At 28.8% G+C, this 20228-nt stretch overlaps 3 protein-coding genes across 3 annotated transcripts; 2 read left to right on the top strand and 1 right to left on the bottom strand.

Moving 5' to 3' along the window:
• LOC102579378 (iron-sulfur assembly protein IscA-like 1, mitochondrial) lies at window positions 1-3636 on the bottom strand. Its single transcript, XM_006361415.2, has 3 exons — window positions 3447-3636; window positions 1308-1425; window positions 1-364 (listed from the first exon to the last, which is right to left on the bottom strand). Exons 1-3 carry the CDS (start codon window positions 3586-3588, stop codon window positions 253-255), a joined length of 372 nt encoding a protein of 123 aa, XP_006361477.1. The 5' UTR covers window positions 3589-3636; the 3' UTR covers window positions 1-252.
• A 2357-nt stretch (window positions 3637-5993) lies between these two features.
• On the top strand, window positions 5994-8500 carry LOC102579702 (ferredoxin, root R-B2-like). The gene is made up of 2 exons (XM_006361416.2): window positions 5994-6158; window positions 7800-8500. Exon 2 carries the CDS (start codon window positions 7807-7809, stop codon window positions 8257-8259), a length of 453 nt encoding a protein of 150 aa, XP_006361478.1. The 5' UTR covers window positions 5994-6158; window positions 7800-7806; the 3' UTR covers window positions 8260-8500.
• A 9383-nt stretch (window positions 8501-17883) lies between these two features.
• Window positions 17884-19244, top strand: LOC102580349 (uncharacterized). The gene is made up of 2 exons (XM_006361418.2): window positions 17884-18085; window positions 18662-19244. Exons 1-2 carry the CDS (start codon window positions 18013-18015, stop codon window positions 18946-18948), a joined length of 360 nt encoding a protein of 119 aa, XP_006361480.1. The 5' UTR covers window positions 17884-18012; the 3' UTR covers window positions 18949-19244.
• Window positions 19245-20228: the final 984 nt, after the last annotated feature.

Consider the following 20228-nt stretch of genomic DNA (forward strand, 5'->3'; position numbering starts at 1 on the left):
TTCAACGTAATAAGTGTGAGTTCGATTTTCATTGTTCTACTTTCACCTTTCCATGGCAAAGAAAATCTTATTCTTTACAACAACTAATGTACATAAGATTTGGGCAAAAAGGAGAAAAAATAACAAAACCTTCTGTTTCTGACCGTTAACATCGTTGATTTGTTACTACAGATCGACTATATAGTATATACTCACTCTTCTAAGTGTAATATAAAACGACTAACGTACATAATATGAGTATTTAATAAGCTATCAGCTAGATTTGCCACGCAACTTAGCAGCTTCTGAGCTAGTTGTTGTCATGAAAGATTCTCCACAACCACATTGTCCAGTTGCATTTGGATTGACAAATATGAACTCAGATCTGTTCATGAAATCAAATATTTCAGTTTTGATGCTTATGAGACACATATAACGATAAACCAGGTTAATGAATAGCAATATATTGGAGTGCAAATGGGTGATGCAAGTTAGTGCTACTAGAATTCACGCAGTTAAGTATGGTGGATCAGTTTCACAAGGACAAAGATGACAATGAATCGAACCAGAAAAACTACATTTTTAACTCAATCTCGCTAATCAGTATATGAAGTTCATATTCCTCTCATTCTAAAAAGGGAAGACATGAATCATGGGTGAAGTCTGTATAATTTGAAAGAATATTTTCTTATACTCATCCATAGGAATCACAGACAATGAGACGAGAGAAAGTAAAGAGAGTCAACAGACTGCACTATAGCTAGACATGACAAGCAAAAGAGAATCGGTAATGTAATTGCTATTCTGTTACACCTTATTTTTCCTTAAAGTGGAGTCCTAAAAGTACATGATAGGCTAATCTAGAGAAAGTTACAACACAAGTCGCAAAGGTCATCTGGGCAAAACTTCTAAGTCAAGTTAATTTTAAAGCAACTGAAAGATTCAGCAGAATAACAAAAAGAAGCTCGTCTCTGCAGGGAAAGAAGAAAAGGCTGCAGCTCACTTCAGCCTATTAAACATCAAAGTTATGTCATAATCATACTGAGAAACTAAAAAAATTAACTTGCTTGGATATTAGTTCATAGAGCTACTTAATGTCGTGACATGAGACGGTACTGGAAAAACTAGAAAGTTAAACTTGGTTTAATCTTAGCTTATACTAATTGTGGTACTGAATCCTGTGATTTGAAAGCTCTAAGAATAAGATTATAAGAGTGACCATAAGAAAAAGATTACAAATGCAACAGTAGCACCATGAATAAATGACATATGGACTATAAGTCTATAATTATACTAGTACGATATAAAGCAGAAATACCATCTCATACCTGAGTTTATCATCAACAAAATCCATCTCGGTACCTATAACATGCATAAGTGCCTTTGGATCAATCAGTATCTTCACTCCCTTGTCCTCAATCAACTCGTCAAATTTTCCTTTATCGTCTGTACAAGCAAGGTAAATCAATGGCAAGTGACAGAAGAAATTTCATGTATGATTTTACTTTTTCTTTGATAAATCTCACATATGGTTTACTTTTACTTTTAAGAAATTTCAAAGATGGTTTGCTTTTCTTTAAGACATTTCACAGAGGGTACACCAGTTATTAAGCTAAAGATAGGCAAGTTCTAAAGGTAATTAATTATGATTAATCGGCAGAATAATCTGTAGGGACATGCTTGCACAAATCAGTTGAACTAGCTCTATGCAGATGTTGAGAGCAGGGTATTGAAACTTTGCGCACAAAGTAAATGTAGACTATTATTGTGAACTCCATTACACCTCCGACGTGCCTGAACGCACACATTTGATGAGTTAATACACACTACTGAATTCACTCGGTGTGAATAAGATTAAATCATCAGTAGACCAATTATACATTAAGTGCAGCTCAAATTATGCCAGAAACAGATGCAAGATATTTCTTTCTTGATAACCGAGAAATCCCCTAGGGCCAATGGCCCAGGGTTCGAAATTCAATGCATAATGGTCCCGCTCCTCCTCCCTTCTTTACTTAAGTACCAAGCCTTTGTCTACAATATGGTTCAAACCCGTAACATGCACCTAACTCACACATCATGAGGTACACTCTTATCACTAGACCAAAGCCCTGGGCTGCGGATACAAGTCATTTTCTTATTTAGCAGATGCAGATAATTAACAGTTAGCACAGTCAAAAAGAAAATCTGGAAGGATGGCAAAAGAGTGGAATATGGTATTCATTTTCCGAACCATTCTTTTTGGATCAATCTTCAATTTCCAAAGTCATCAGTCCATTATGTTAGGCAACATTGGTGCAGAAGTCTTAGTCAGGCAAATGAGCAAGCTGAGAGAGGATATATTTCATCATTTTTGCTGACTCTTTATTATTTAATCTGTCAAGGCAAATACTCCCTCCTTCCCATTTGTTTTTGACTAATTAACCAGACATGACATTTACAATGTTAGTGTGTAAATAGTATGTATGGTTGAGTTCAACATGGAGAATATCACATCAAAGTTAAGAAAAAAAATACATGGTTATATGAATTTTCTTGAAAATTAGTGTAAGTTGTGTAAATAATACTATATTATTTGAGTGGTTCAAGCATTTTGGACCTCACAAATGGAGAGAGCGCTATATAACTTGGGGCAGAGGGGTAGATTTTATGCAATCGATTTGCTACCGACATATTAATTTCTGATAGATGTTAAAGAAAATCATGATTACAACTGTTGTAAAGCAAAAGATATTTGTGCTAAAATGACATTATCGTTTTTGTATTTGCAAGCAACTTCAAATCACCTTAAAACCAAAAAAGATCAATAAATAAGAAAAGTATTTCAAACTCTATCTTAATACCACTTCTTCCCCTCCTCCATCTCTCATTCAACGGGATACGTGTCACCTCCCACCAGCAACAAGTTTCAAGTAAATGTATCAACCAAGACTAGGATAGATGGAGAGATATCACTATCATGCTATCTATAACCAATTTTTCTTTTTTCAAAAAGAAACCCAAAGAGGGTTATAAAATACCGACAATGCAAAGTGCAAAACCATACACCCAAAATTGGTAACACTATACAAAAAAAAAATCCAACATAGAAAACATTCTATAAATCACTCCTAAGCAAATTCACCATTCCCTGCCTCTTTATAAACCCCTTACCCTACCATCGCGCCACAGGGGAAGAGCTACAATCCTATCTACAAGTTCGGCAGAACCCAATAACTTTGCCCATATAAGTATTTCCGCTTAAAAATTTGTATAATTAATTTATCCAGAATCCATTAAACTATCATTTCCAAAATTTCACAAACCATAAACTCAAAATCCTAGCTCCGCCTCTGCATTAACTGATCATGGATCATTAAATTGATTTATATACTCACAATCCGCGTTCAGGATCAATTACAAATTTCAAACTAACACAACAATAAATAATGATGAGAAAAAAAACATAAATCAAAAAGGGGGGAAACCTGCATAATTGAGGGTATAAGACAAGCCGTTACAACCGCGAGATTTGACACCAAGCTTTAGGAAAGAACGCTGACGCTGTTCCAACAGCTGCCGTACTCTGGAAGCCGCAGCTTTCGTCAATGTTAACACTTGCTTTCTCATTTCTGAAAATTTCTCAACTTACAGTAATCAGATGAAGAAGAAGAAGAAGAAGGTGGCCTTATTGGCTGTATTAGTATACTGTAAATGGATTTTGGGCTTGACCCGATTGGGAGTTTATGGGTTGTTATGAAATGGATCGATGGGCCTTCTTTATGGATAATATTCACAAAATAGCCACTTTTAGGATTGCTATTAAATTTTATCTAGTGCTTGCAAGTTGTTTAATATTGAGTCACTTTTCATAAAGTACACTAACATTGATAGTTTTAACAATTATATATTTTGTTTGGGTTGTTTTTGGATACATTGTATCAAATGTATTTTGCTTTACTCGTTCGCTTCTCTCATTTCTTTTTCTGTTCTGTATTTCACAATTTCATATATATGTGTATTTAATATGAAATATACACTGATATATTCTGTGTATATCAATTTCATTCAGTGTGTCTAATATTAGTTTTATGTATCATGTATAAAAATGTATTGATGTATTTAATGGAGTTGGGCATAGTTACACATTGGTTTTAAAAGTGCACAGATATATCTAGTGTATATGGAATGTATCTAGTGTATATATGCATAATTTCATCTCTCTGTTGTAATTGTGGCTTAATTATAGTTACCCTTCAATACTATTTCACATCAATTACGTAATAACAAATTATGACTCATAATTTCCGAAATTCAACTCAAAAATAATAGTCATTAATCATTTGGTAGAGTGTATAAAATAATGCTAAATGGAGTGTATCACTAATGGCATACATTAATAGTGATTGTATTAGTTATGTTTGCATTAGTTATACTTAGATTATTTCTTATGCATTATTCGGTTTGGTGCATTAAAAATAGCATGCATTAATGTATAAAAATATTTATTTACAAAAATATCATCCAAAATTATGATGAAAAAGATGTAAAAAAGATTTTAAGGAATAATTGAGTCTTTAACCATGCTGATGCATATATTATTAAAACCCTTTGCATTACTAATACCTAAAAATCTATGATATTAGTAATACACTCATAGCATTTAGATAGTGTCAGACATGGACATAGCTAGGCAGGGGCATATCTAGAGGGGGTGTCGTGGGTTCACGTGAACCCATGCTCCCCTCTCTAGATTATACATAGTAGTGTTATATTTTTTAAAAGATACTTAACTATAGATGTGTGAACCCACGTTCGAAGTGTCATATAATAATACAATGATAATTGGGTGCATCTCTCTTAGTGAAGATAGAAATTTAAATCTTATATATATCTTGTCTTTATGAATAACACCTCTCCAAGTGGTTATTGGTTGGCATTTCAACTAATTTATCTTTTGTTTTTTGTTTCCTTTAATCTCTCAAAATTTTCAAGTGTGTTACATTGAAAATTCCTAAAAAAATTAGCATTTTAAAGATTTTACATAACTAAATGTGTATATTAAAATCTAAAACAAGTAGTATATATATTATTTTGGATCTATAATTTTTAAAATTTCATGGTTCAAAAACTAAAAATCAAATCGATCAAATTTATATTTAAGATGCATTTTTCGTAATCGTGCACTCATTTTACCAAAATTCTGAATACGCCTCTGTTAAGCTAGGGTATTCTAAAATGATATTTTTCTTTTTTGAATAAATAGAAGTTAACTTCATTTTTATCTTAGTTATTGTTTATATGTTAATTTATTTTTTTTAAAGTGAAAATTCTGATTCCGCTAAGAGGGGTTATAATGTAAGAAAACTATAATGGGGTATGTTTAGAAAGATATAGAAAATTCTTGATTCATTGGTTAGATGTGCAAGACAATGAAGAGTGTAGAAACTATATCCTTTCCACAACCTCACGTCTTTGTCTGGATTCAATGTATCTCTTCTACTTGACTCCTGAACCTACTTACCAGTTACCAACTTGGCTGCTTCCACCTCTTAAAATTATTTTAAAATTACTATATTATATTCCACAATTTTATATAGTATATAGTTTTACGTCCCATTTGCACCAAATAATCTCTGCTTCATTATGTCTACCAGGTATATATTTAATTCCCCATCACAAAAGAATAAAAAAAGGTCTTAAAAAACTTACTTTTAAGTATTTGTAAAATTACATTCACTATAGCAAAAATAGTTTTCAGCGATTATGAATATATATATTAACAATTTACCAGTATTAATTAATTGACATTGGATTTAATATCGTTATAAGCTTTATGAATATTTACAAAAAAAAAGGTCCTAATTATCATTAAAAATATATATTTAGCAACAATTAAACTTATTACGGTTAATAATTTACATTAAGATGTACTACTATCACTTTAAATTTCTTTTTGACAAAAAACTTGATTTTTCATTAATATAGAACCTAAATATGTCCTTATAGAGGGTTGAAAGGACAATTAAATAGAGTGTATCCTAATTGCTTTTCCCCTCTGCTTATTTTTTTTTCTATATAAAGCACCACACTATGACAAATATATTTTGTGAGCACTCTCTGTAGCACTATTTATTTGGTCTTTTATTGATTAAATTCTGCAATTTTTTTCAAGGTCAAAATTCAGATCTTCTACTTCAGTAAGTTAATTATAACCTTCTCTCTCAGTATATATAGAGTACTGTTTTCTTTTGATTAATTACTTGGAGTTATTTGTTTCTCAAAAAGAAAAGTATTAGTTTGTTGAATGTTTAGATTAATCAGATTAGGATTATTCTAGACAGAAGAAAACTCAATTTGGAAATTGGATCATTTATTTTTATCTAGTGTGTTGATAACCTGAGTCGAGCTTAAAGGGAACAAGGAGGATTCATTTAGCCGATTCCAACTTGTTTAGGACTAAGACGTAGTTATTGTCGTTGTTGTTGATTGAAAGTAGAATGGTCATTGAATTGAAATTGGTCAGATCCTTACTAGAAAAAGTTACATTTATTAACTTATTTTAATTATTACAAGGCAAAGAAAATCAGTTTTTTTTTCTTAAAAAGAAGAAAAAGCACGGGGGCGTGTGTATACCGCAGCTAATTGAATTGAGTTGTGGCTTCATGTCAGCACATAAGGTGCAAAGAAATATAGAAAAAAGTTTAAGGGGGAAGTTGTTGGGATTTTCCTTATAGTTTAAGGGGTACTTTTGTCTTTTTCTTTTGTGTTACCTTTAGGAGTCGTTTGGTTTGAATTCAAGTTATGATGTGATTAGTTATGATGGAATAAGTTATACTAAAATTATTTTTTATTGAGTGTTTGGTTTGTTGTATTCAAAATAATAAATCTTAATAACAACATATAAGTTTACTAAAATACCTTCCATGTGAAAAGTAATGTATAAAAAGTGTTTAAAGGGACATTTTTGTCATTTAGTCATTTTATCCCGGGATTAATATACCATCCATGGAAAGGGATAACTTATCCCGGTACTAATTATTAATCCCAGGATAAGTTATCCCAAACTTCCCAACCAAACACTATATTAAGTGCCACAAAATAATTATCTCAGGACTATTTGTACCTATCCTTCACACCAAATGACCCCATAATTTTCTTTGTTAATACACAAGTGTTTGTAGTGAATTGTGGCATAAGTAGTATTTCTTTTCAGTGCAAAGAACATTATACTCCCTGCAAAATGAGTTCGCTGGTGAGTCGGGAATTTATGTTGCTCGAACTCTTCAAAATGTGGTGTCAGATCCTCCAAAAAGTAGTGCATTTTTGGAGGAATCGTCATGTTGCGGTAACATTTTTGGAGAGTCTCGACTTATATATAGTCTAGAACTCTCTGTATGTGTGTGTCACTTTGAGTATGCATGAGAGCAATGAATTCCCCGTTCAACTCAGGTCTTGATTTGAAGTTTATGAATCCTGAAGAAATAGCATAAGACGAAACAAAAGAACAATTTCTGGCTAATGACAAATTTCATCATCTAGGATTGAGTTGTGAGAATTTCTGGATAGATATCATGCATTTGAACTGTATTCTTTCCGGTTAAAGAATCTTCTTTCAAGTTGCTTTGGAACAATTAGGAGATTCTTTAGAAGAAATACAGTGTTTTGCTTCTGGCAACAACGTGCTTGGTCCCGCTTATAGGGACAATTCAATGTGTTCTAAGAAGAAAGATTGGATTATCAATCTCATCAAGAAAGAGTATTGTTTAAACTTTATTATCCAACATCTGTCATGTTTTTAGCGCGAATTAGCTTAATTGATCGTGTTTTATGTCTCTCAGGTATAACATGTCGAGTATAACCCTTCCTTCATCTTCCTTGCTCAAGGTTGCACCATCAATAAAATCGTCCGTTTTTACCAAACCACTCTGTTCATTGTCTTCTGTAAAGAGTATTTCCAAATCATTTGGATTAAAGTCTTCGCCCTCGTTCAAAGTCAGTGCAATGGCAGCATACAAAGTAAAACTCATAAGTCCTGATGGTAAGGAGAATGAAATTGAAGTCTCCGATGATCAGTACATCCTCGATGCAGCAGAGGAAGCTGGTTTAGAGCTGCCTTATTCGTGCAGGGCCGGCTCGTGCTGCACTTGTGCAGCACAGTTGGTTTCGGGTTCAGTTGATCAATCCGAAGGTGCATTCCTGGACGATGATCAGATGGAGAAAGGTTATTTACTGACCTGCATTTCGTACCCGAAATCGGACTGTGTGATTTACACACACAAAGAGGAAGAAGTTCATTGAGTTTTTGTTTAATCTGTTAACTCATTCTGTGCCTTTTATGGGAATTAGAAAGAACTTGTTCCAGAAAAGGGGAATAGGAAAATAAGAAACAGAGTTATTCTGTACTTTCCACTTGTATTGCTTTCTTGAAAATGCATTTAAATTTGGATGATATTGGTTTAAATTTATATTGTTGGTTAATTGTAATTGAATTAATTATTTAAGTCCAATGAATACAGATTGACAAAAGAATTCAATTTCATTGTGGTGGTTCATTTGATTGAGCTATAAATGATGAACTTGTTTTATTAGCCTAAGATTTATTGAGTATAATGCATGTGTTTCTATCAATCAAATGTGATTTTGTTATTGTTTCAACGTGATTAGTCGATAATTCAAGTCAACCAATCAAATAAAAAAAAAGTTTGTTCTCATCATAATTCTTTGCTCGCAGAACATGAATAAAGGTTCTTGTAATTTAAGGAGACTAAAATTCATAACCAGAAGCAAGAGCGAGCTTGTGGATCAAAGATCACTAAATTTTATACTCTTAAATAATTATGTTCATGTTCTAGATCAAACATCAAATTTCAAGCTCAAGAACGAAGAATAAATTAAGATACAAGGAGTTTTGGTTTTAAGTTGTTAGCACTTAGCACTGCTTGAATTTAAAATCATGTTCAACAATATAAATTCAAGATCAAGTTCCAACACTCTTGAATATATTTTTGAAAAAAAAAGAATCAAATGAATTATAGATCACATATGTTATAATGTGAAATGAACTTCAAGAACCGGAGATGTACTGGTCATTTTTTCATTGAAAAACATTGAATTGAACAAATATTCCTATCATTTATTTTAGATCCTACTATACTTTAAAATAATTATATAATCTTCCGCTCTTTCTCCTCCTCACTCTCTTCCTCTTTCTCTCTCTCTCCTCTTTCTACTACCTAATTGACACCGGATATTCATAGAAGGATACTAGTTAAAACATAGTTATATCAGACATATGTATCTTTATACATATACATGTATCTGGATAATTATATTTTTCGTCTTTGTCTTTTTCTAAGTATGTATCTATGCATGGATACACTAGATACATCACAAATTTGATACCAAATAGATCTATTTATGCACAAATACATTATTAGATATATATATATATATACCACAGATACATTGGATACATTAATGCCCTCTCATAATCAATATTGAATACCATGCACAAATATACTAGATAGATCAATGCAATTCATGTTAAATACATGAAATTAATATTAGATATACTATATGAAATTAATATATACAGATATATTAGTATATATTTGATACTAGATACACAAACATATGATTTTGCGATATACATATACAAAGAAATAGACGGACTAGGGAGGAAGAGAAGTGAGTGCAAAAAAGAAAACAAGATGTATTCGCTAGATATATTGTATTTTAAGGCAAATACCCTATCTTTAGAGGCAAATATAGTATATCTAAAAATAACTTAGATAAAATATATAATTATTAAAACTATCGATGCATTAAGTGATTACCACCTAGTGTGCTACATGAAAGTTGCTCTTTTTTCATTATGAGTTGAAATCAAAGAAATTTTAGGCTTTATGTGGCCCACCATTTTTTTTTCCCTATCAAAAGCAAGCTGGAAGGAAAAGAAGAAAAGTAAGGATTTTTAGTGATAATATTAAAAAATTGGTACTTGCTAATGTTTTGAGCTTCATAAAGGCTTTTAGCTGTAAAAAAAACTGAAAAATTCTCTAATGAAAGGGTGGCTTAGTCAATATGCATTCAAATTAGAGTTGAAAGTTGAAATTGTGATGTGCTTCTTTTAATAATATTGGTATCTTGTTTCTCAAAATTTCTCAACATTGTTAGAACTTTGATTTTACAATGATGATTTGTAGAATAAGCTACACAAATTTTTAATTATTTTTTTTTCTTCTAAAATAATTATAATGGTGTTCAGGCATTTCTGCAGATCTTAACTATCTCATCTGGATCAACGAAGATTGTGATAAGATGGATTAAAAAAAATCACTCTTCAAATCAACTTCCTAAAATGATTAATGAGTAGAAGCACTTCTTTTATTCTTGTTGGATCATTTTCTATTTTCTAGAAAACTCTCCACGTTTATTTTTATAATCATTTCTATTTCCACGTTTAGTTTTACAATCATAATAATTTAATTATAGTCAAACCTAAAGTCATTATCGTTTCTCATATTCAACATTGGGCTACTTTTGCACTAACAACCTATACATATATAATGTTATTTTTTAATATTAAATGGGCAGAAAGTGGAAAGTCATTATCAAACAATTCGTATAAACAAGTGGATTATTACCCTCTATCTTAAATCAATGATTACTAAATTCAAAATTCAAAATTCAAAACAAAAGTTGAATATATAATTCACAAATTATAAGAATGAAATAAAAAAGAGTTTCAAATTTGTGTCTTTGTTTACCTATCGGATCATAAGAGGCTTCTTTGTCATCTTTCATCTAAAATATTTCCCAACTACGACGTGGATGATAATAATAATAATACACTTAGTGTAATTTTATAAGTAAGAATTGAAACTGATGGTATATATATAGTCTTAACTCTTGTCTCTACCTTGTGAAGATAAATATATTGTTTCAGTTAGACCTCGGCTCCAATAATAACGTATATCAAAAACAATTTGAAAAGGAAAAGCAATAATGAAATTTAAAGTCATGTAATAACAAATAATATGATAACCAAAAACAAATGAAACAACTTGTACCAAAAAACCAAAAAATAAGATAGACCCATGCCACCAACATTTTCCACTATTAAAAAATATTTGATCTGATTGACACGACTGTAACTATATAGGGCTATATTTGAACCTTTTCTCGAACCGTCTATACATATATAATATTGTTTTTAATATTAAATTTGTAGAAAGTAGAAAAGTCATGCATCAAAACATTAGTATAAACAAGTGGATTATCCTTTTTCTCAAAATAATGAGTACTAATTCAAAATGCAAAGCAACTGAAAATTGAATATATATTATATATATTTTACAAAATTTAAAGAATTGGGAAAATATCAAAATGGTGGGACCCGTATATCTATTTATAGTCCTTGTAATGGGCCTATTGGGCCTTATAGGCCTCAAATCACGGCCTAACGAGACAAACAAAAGTGGGCCCATTAAGCTTACGTGTAAAGCCCAACAAGTTGCCGCTCTATGACTTTGACCGGTCACTAGTCTCCAACCGGTTCACACCAACCGAACCGGCCGGTTCAACATTTACATTAGCCACACTTTTTGCTCTGGGCCGGATCTTAAAAATAGTTCTTAACTTTTTCCAAAACCCGGTTCTTACACCTCTGTCTTTCTTTGACCTAACTCTTCCAGTACAAGAAACTTTAGGTGAACCCGGTTCACTCACATTTGTTGAACCCTTTCTACCCGGTTCAGACCGGCTTCGGAATAAACTTCTCGGTTGCTTGCCTTGCCGGAGACTTACGTCGGTCGAGCTAGTTTTATGAGACTTTGGAAGAGCAAATAGAGATGAAGATTTTGGATTTTGATGATGATGATGATTCAACGTCGAGGTGAAAGCGCAATGAGAGAATGATTTCGAATGATGATCATTTGACTTTCCAAAAAAACCTAGTTTCATCGATGTCTTACGTTGTATGGTTGCATTTTCATCGAACCAATCTTGTTCCGAGTCTTTTGGGATCCAAAAAGACTCCGGAGGTAGATCTAGCAAGGTCTCTGGACTTTTTATGACATGTTCATTATCTTGAACTAGGATTTGATGATCAATAGCTGCACAAACCTGATTCTCATCTAGATGAGATTGTAGAGACATAGTTTATTTCAATTTTCAATTTGAGTTTGATGAATATAATGAGAGAAGAAGAAGAAGAAGAAGAAAATTGGAATATGTTAAAAAGAGAAGAAGATCAAAGGGCATATGGGTCATGTTTTCTCACATGATATATAGTGACAATAATTGAAACATATTGTTTTGTAAATGATAAACGAATCACGTTGCAGGACCAAATTGAATTTTGTCAGCACTTGTAAATATATTTTTCTCCAATATTTAATCTTTTTAATACTAATATATTTCGTGGAAAATGACACATTTGTTATCATGCATTAGTAGTTATATGTACGTGAATAATATGGCTGCTTAAGGTAGAAATAGACTTTATATCTGTTACGTTCGTCGAATTTAGTAACTTTAGTACATATTTTGTATATGTCTTAAGAATTTATTAAATATTTATAAATTATTACTAATATAGAACATTAGAACTCTATATATCTTAAATTAAAAGAACCAAAATTCTAAAATCAAAAGCTTCAAATTTTACTTTCATATATTCAATTGATTATCTTTTAATTAGCTTACGTGGCTTCACTACCGAAGATAAGTATATGGGAATTTATTACTAAATTTAAACAAATGAAAGATTAGGAATTAAATATAAATATAGGAAGAACAACTTTTACTATATTCGGCGGTTCGCAGTGAGCGATATGTCCTTTTCCAAAATGTAAACATAAAAAGTTGCTAAATTCAAAGGTCTAGCGGCAAATTTTGATACTCGATATTTTCATCAAATTATATTAATATATTATAGTTTAAATAAAAATAGATAGGGATGGGGTGGGTGGGGCTTGGAGGTGGGGGTAGAATTAAATGATAAAAAATATGTGCTAATAGATATTACTTTCTCTTTCTCATTTTATGTTTTAGCTGACCTTCTGAATCTTGTAATCTTAAATTAAAAAATATGTATATTCATATATGAAAATGTCATTCAAAATTTTGTGATCTTAATAAATTATGTGAAGTATCTGAATTGTAGAGTTACTAAATGTAGAATTTAACATTTAAAAAAAAAATATACTATAAAAAATACGACATGTAAATTGAAACAAAGCTAGTAAGTATATATAATTTATGAATTTACTGGTTAATGCAAAAGACATAGGGAATTTGCTGCATGGGCTATAGACTTTTTGTTGCTCTTAGTAGGAGTTTGAACATAAATTGAGTGATATTTGCAGAAAATATTTGAAAATTAAATTTTTAAAAATGATATTTAGAAGTTAAAGTTATGTTTAGACACATAATTGACTATAAAGGGAAACACACATGTGATGATAGCCTTGTGTAGATTCATGAATGTGTTGCGGATTCGACAAAATTCAATTTGGGTTCTTCAAATATGTAGGACACTATATTAAAAATGATTTTTAGCGGCGATAAATATATTCCTTAATAAAGAATGCTAAATTTTTTACTGGTATTAATCTATTGTCATTGGATGTAATATCGTATAGGTTGTATGGACATTTACTAAGAGTGCTAATTAATTTACCTTCATAAATATATATATATATATATATATTTAGCGGCAATTAAGATATAATTGTTAATTAATTGTCGCTAAAGATCATTTTTAGTGTAGTGGAAAAAAGTAGAAAAATTATGGCCCTAAATACTTTGTTCATAGTTTACTCAAGAAAATTCAATATACATACCAATAGTATAAATTGTGTATACTTACCAACATGAATTGTGGTGAAGTAGTGAGATTACTTGACTCTCAATCAGAGATTTCGAGTTCGAGCCTTGAGTATGGAGAAAATCCTATTGGGAGCGTCACCCCCAAGCGGGCCCTGCACTGCCCTATCCAAATCTAATCGGGGCTCCAAGTGGGATCCGAACACCGAATGGAAAATTAAAAAAAATATATGTATACTTTATACTAAATATACGTATTATAGCCATAATACATATTATACATATAATATATTATATACATACCTATTGACTATATGTTGTACATAGTGTATATGTTGTATGTTTTCACCAAGTACTAGAAACTAAGTTTTTTTCTACATTGAATCAATGACTCTCTCTCTCCATATATATATATTTTACTATATAAGAAGAGTGAATAAGCACACTCCTCATTGGCCTATCACAAAGATGGCCCACCTACTTTTATACACTCCTCTTTCATTATATTTTAATTTTTTCCTTTTTAAATAGTATTAAAAAATAAATTTAAAATATTACAAATTCGAGTAACTCTCAAAATTTTATGCGAATTCTATAATTAAGACGAAGGGAATATTTTACTATATAAGAAGAGTGAATAAGCACACTCCTCATTGGCCTATCACAAAGATGGCCCACCTACTTTTATACACTCCTCTTTCATTATATTTTAATTTTTTCCTTTTTAAATAGTATTAAAAAATAAATTTAAAATATTACAAATTCGAGTAACTCTCAAAATTTTATGCGAATTCTATAATTAAGACGAAGGGAATATTTTACTATATAAGAAGAGTGAATAAGCACACTCCTCATTGGCCTATCACAAAGATGGCCCACCTACTTTTATACACTCCTCTTTCATTATATTTTAATTTTTTCCTTTTTAAATAGTATTAAAAAATAAATTTAAAATATTACAAATTCGAGTAACTCTCAAAATTTTATGCGAATTCTATAATTAAGACGAAGGGAATAACATATATTATTTGAAAAATTACTATATAATTACTACTCTTCTTATATAGTAATATTTTAATTTTTTCCTTTTTAAATAGTACTAAAAAATAAATTTAAAATATTACAAATTCGATTAACTCTCAAAATTTAACGCGAATTGTATAATTAAGACGAAGGGAATAACATATATTATTTGAAAAATTACTATATAATTACTACTCTTCTTATATAGTAATATTTTAATTTTTTCCTTTTTAAATAGTACTAAAAAATAAATTTAAAATATTACAAATTCGATTAACTCTCAAAATTTAACGCGAATTGTATAATTAAGACGAAGGGAATAACATATATTATTTGAAAAATTACATTAAGAATACCATAAACCACAATAGTTAACAACTTACAATATTTGAAAAACATATTAACTCTCAAAATTTCACATGTGTCACATAAATTGGGACAAATGGAGTAACATATATTATTTGAAATTACGTTAAGAATATTATTAATCACAACTTAAAGTATTTAAAAATACATAACATATATTATTTGAAAATAATGTAAAAAATATTATAAATCATAATAATTAACAATTTAACGGATATTGTCCCCGTGCTGGCATTTAGAAGTGAGAATGTTTAGGAGCTTAGGGTTAGTCAATCAATTGACCGATTTGCCCTTCTTCTTCAACTTCCAGTAATATACATTGGGCCCGCGCTGGCGCGGGAACCTAATAACTAGTATATATATATATATATTATTTATTATTATTATTATTATTATTATTATTATTATTATTATTATTATTATTATTATTATTATTATTATTATTATTATTATTATTATTATTATTATTATTATTATTATTATTATTATTATTATTATTATTATTATTATTATTATTATTATTATTATTATTATTATTATTATTATTATTATTATTATTATTATTATTATTATTATTATTATTATTATTATTATTATTATTATTATTATTATTATTATTATTATTATTATTATTATTATTATTATTATTATTATTATTATTATTATTATTATTATTATTATTATTATTATTATTATTATTATTATTATTATTATTATTATTATTATTATTATTATTATTATTATTATTATTATTATTATTATTATTATTATTATTATTATTATTATTATTATTATTATTATTATTATTATTATTATTATTATTATTATTATTATTATTATTATTATTATTATTATTATTATTATTATTATTATTATTATTATTATTATTATTATTATTATTATTATTATTATTATTATTATTATTATTATTATTATTATTATTATTATTATTATTATTATTATTATTATTATTATTATTATTATTATTATTATTATTATTATTATTATTATTATTATTATTATTATTATTATTATTATTATTATTATTATTATTATTATTATTATTATTATTATTATTATTATTATTATTATTATTATTATTATTATTATTATTATTATTATTATTATTATTATTATTATTATTATTATTATTATTATTATTATTATTATTATTATTATTATTATTATTATTATTATTATTATTATTATTATTATTATTATTATTATTATTATTATTATTATTATTATTATTATTATTATTATTATTATTATTATTATTATTATTATTATTATCATTTTTTTAAATTTAATATGTATAAATAATGCAATTTTTTAATTAAAAAAATCTAATAAATTCCCTTACGCTTCAACCAACAACTCCAAGTCTCCAACACAAAGGAACCATTGAAGTGTTCAACTTTCATTGAAAGTGATAACTTTAGATTGCTTAGGTTTGGCTAAAATGAAACAAAGAAACCGAAGCAAAAAAGGAAAAGAGGAATCATAGTAAGCTTTGGCCCACATGACCTATTATATTGTAAAAATTAGGCAAATGACATAGTATAAGAAAGAAATTACTTCCTTTCCCTAGTCTTTCATTAATTACCAAAAATTCCTTTTTTTAGTGTTTTTCGGATACATAATATAGCAGTGTGGATATTTAATATAGTAGCGTGGATACTTTAATTAATAACGGGCGGATACTTAAATTATTAAGTTGTTAGCAGTACGGATACTTAAATTAACGGGCGGATACATAATATAGCAGCGCGGATACTTTAATTAATAATGGGAGGATACTTAAACTAATAAAGTATCCGGTTAAGTTGAAATAGGGGAAAATAAGGGATTTTTGTATTTTAGTAAAAGAGTAGGGAAATATTGAGAATAGGTAAAGAGGTATTGTGTATTTAAGTAATTTTTCCTATATTATATGGATAATTACGGGTCTAAAACATTCGATTATCTAATTTATAAAATAAATTTAGTTTATAAAATAAGTATAAGATATATGTGTTGGATATAATAGAGTATTAGAATGTATCCACACACAAAATATATCTGCACATTTCACCTTTTGATAAACTAGTTAGCCGAATGGTATACATATATATTTATAACTTCTCTAGTTATTATATTATATTAATAAATAATTAATTAGCTAATTTTATATTAGCCTAACAGTTTATATCAGTAAGCCAATAGTCTTCCATCTCCTTTTTGAAAAAAGGTTCTTCAATCTTCATCTATGTTTATCCTAAAGAAAATAGTATCGAATAATTACTACTAATTGAGAGATCATTTATGAAATCAGATTAATAAGAACATATATTATTCTCTTTAAATAGACTTAAAAATATATAATACATAAATTAAAATAGAAAAAAGTACAAAATAATTATAAATATGGGCTAAGACGTAAAAAAAATAAAATAATTCAACAATTCAGTACACAAAATATTTTATATTTACAAATTTTACGAAAAATTTACATTTAAAAGATATAATATAAACAATCTCCCCCACGTCTAAACCAACACGACACATATTGCTTGATTACGCGCCGTAGGTTTAGGCAATTCAATAATTTTAGAGACAAGAATGCGTGTCCTAAGATTAGTATCACTTATATTCAGCCCCCACTTGATAAGATCACTTAAAGAAGAAAATAAATTATTGTCTTTTCTAACTTTAATAAAGTTTTTTTTTCTTTTTTTAAGTTAGAAGATCAATTCAAGAACAATAAACAAAGGCTATAAATACTGGGAAATTTTTAGAATAAGATCAAATTAAAATTCTTTTCATGGGAGTTCTTGAATTTATTCAACAAAAATGGGAACCAAGAAAATAATACTACTATTATTTTTGGCCTTCTACTTTTCATGTGGATTTTATCAAGCCAATGGTAATATTTTTTATTTTTTTATTTTTCATTTATACACTTTCTCAATTCCTCTTATGTTTTTTTTTACTCTTTTAATTTGAATCAAGATGTTGAAGTGTTGCTATTTATAATTTAATCTGATTACTTAATTGAAAGGAAAACTTTGTATTTTACCTTATTTCAATAAACTGAGATTTTTTTTTTTTGTTGTTTAACTTTTTACATATGAATCATAGAGTAGGAAAACAGGGGATGATTTTTTTTTCTTTTTCCAATTATTTCTTTGGAGCATCTCTACGCGAGCCAAAGAGAAGAGAGTTCAGTTTACGAAGGGTTCGGATTATAGTCCTGAGAGGATTTAGTCAACAAGCTACAAATTCATTTGAATACAATAATTTTGACCAAATCACTATATTTGAAAAAATTATCAAGTTTCACACTATTTCAGCGAGAATCTGTTTCCCACCATGTATTTTCACAGTGAGTTTGATTCGATAGAAAATGACTGGAAAAATCATGTTCTATCAAGTTTAAATTATGTATCTGACTCGATTGAAATTTAAATGATTATTAATATGCATAAATCTTGTATTGTAGTATCTGAACAACTTAACAACAAACATAATGTTGATGGAGATACAATTATAACAAGTAACAACAACAAATATGGCCATGCTGCAGAGTCTCATGTTGTTGGTGGCAGAGGAAGTGGAGGGGAAGCAAATGGCGATGGCTCTCGATCTCCAGGATCGTCGAATTTCATACCAATTTACGCTGCAAATGCTCATCACAATCGCCATCGTGGTGCTGCAAACAGCCACAAGAGTCACAATGTATATCTAGCCTTATTCGCTACAATGTTCTTCGCGTATCTTTGTACTTAAACAGTAGTGTTTTAAAAGACGGGGGCGTGAGGCGCTACAATGCCCATATTGTGCCTATGTCTTGATCTACTTAGGTTACAATTGTGTTTTTGTTGTTGTACATGAAAAAAAAGTTGAAAAACATTTTGATATGTGTAGTGTTTGGTGTTGTTTTTGGTTAGATTTTGATTAGGGTGGAGATGCATTATTAGGATGTGTATTATGTCTTTTTTATTTTCCTCTTTTTTCTACTAAACTTTCCTTTGTATAAGATGTTGAATTGATATACATAAGTTTATCATCTTGTCTTTTATCTATTATTTTTGTTTTTGTCCCCAATCTCTTCACATACATAGACATAAATAACAAAATCATACTAATCAAAAATGAAAAACAGAATAACTTAGTGAAAACTAGTTCACTAGAAATCAGCGGAGTCATAATTTTCACTAAAGAGATACCTTGTTTAGATGGTTGTTACCCGCTGTGTTGTATTGTATTGTTAGTTTAAATATAATGTTTGTTTTGATTGTTACTTAAATTATATTGTATCGTATCGTATTGTTTAACTTTATCGTTAGATAACGATGAAAATAATCATTTTATGTAACGGCCAATTTGGTGTAATCGCATAGTTACCTTAGTATTTTCTTTTCATTTTATCTTTATTTATTATTTAATAATTATTTTTCATCTTTTATCCTCCCTTTTCAGAATAGCTCTTCCACGTACTCTACTTTTCTGGTAGATTTATCACTCAAATTATGAATGTGTGACATTATATAACGATGGAGAACAATACAATCTATCCAAACACTGTATACATTAAAATAATACAGTACGATACAATACAATACAATACATTATGAAACAATACGTAACAACCATCCTGTATAAATTCGAATAAAAAATTAAATGCACAAAAGCCAAACAAGTTTTAAAAAAAGTTCGTATAACATAATCTGAACTCTATTTGTGAAATTATATCAAATTTATTGTAACATGTGGGTTTTCTCCCCTTTTTCAATAAATAAATTGTTTTATACATTAAATTTCATTCTTTTGTGCAGAGAAAAAATTAATTCATATAACTGTTGCCTAAACCTCAGAGGAGGTCTATGCAATTCTTCTTTATTTTTATCCTGATGGTTTAGCATCAGTTAGTAAGTTAGTAGTGGAATCATAATTTGTATTATGGAGGCTCCAAATATAAGCAAATAAATATAAAAAGAAGTTAAAGTAATATTTATTTTGAACTTTATATAAAATATAAAATTAGCATTATATATTAGTTTTCATTT

This window comes from Solanum tuberosum, unplaced genomic scaffold (assembly GCF_000226075.1).
Source record: "Solanum tuberosum cultivar DM 1-3 516 R44 unplaced genomic scaffold, SolTub_3.0 scf00354, whole genome shotgun sequence".
NCBI lineage: Eukaryota > Viridiplantae > Streptophyta > Magnoliopsida > Solanales > Solanaceae > Solanum > Solanum tuberosum.

Bases quoted from the DNA above. Each gene is read 5' to 3' on its own strand.
- LOC102579378 (XM_006361415.2), bottom strand. From the start codon at position 3,588: ATGAGAAAGCAAGTGTTAACATTGACGAAAGCTGCGGCTTCCAGAGTA. The intron at 1,426-3,446 runs GTTTCCCCCCTT...TTGCTTGTACAG, and splicing joins TTATACCCTCAATTATGCAG to ACGATAAAGGAAAATTTGAC. The intron at 365-1,307 runs GTATGAGATGGT...TTTCATGAACAG, and splicing joins TTTGTTGATGATAAACTCAG to ATCTGAGTTCATATTTGTCA.
- LOC102579702 (XM_006361416.2), top strand. From the start codon at position 7,807: ATGTCGAGTATAACCCTTCCTTCATCTTCCTTGCTCAAGGTTGCACCA.
- LOC102580349 (XM_006361418.2), top strand. From the start codon at position 18,013: ATGGGAACCAAGAAAATAATACTACTATTATTTTTGGCCTTCTACTTT. The intron at 18,086-18,661 runs GTAATATTTTTT...CTTGTATTGTAG, and splicing joins TGGATTTTATCAAGCCAATG to TATCTGAACAACTTAACAAC.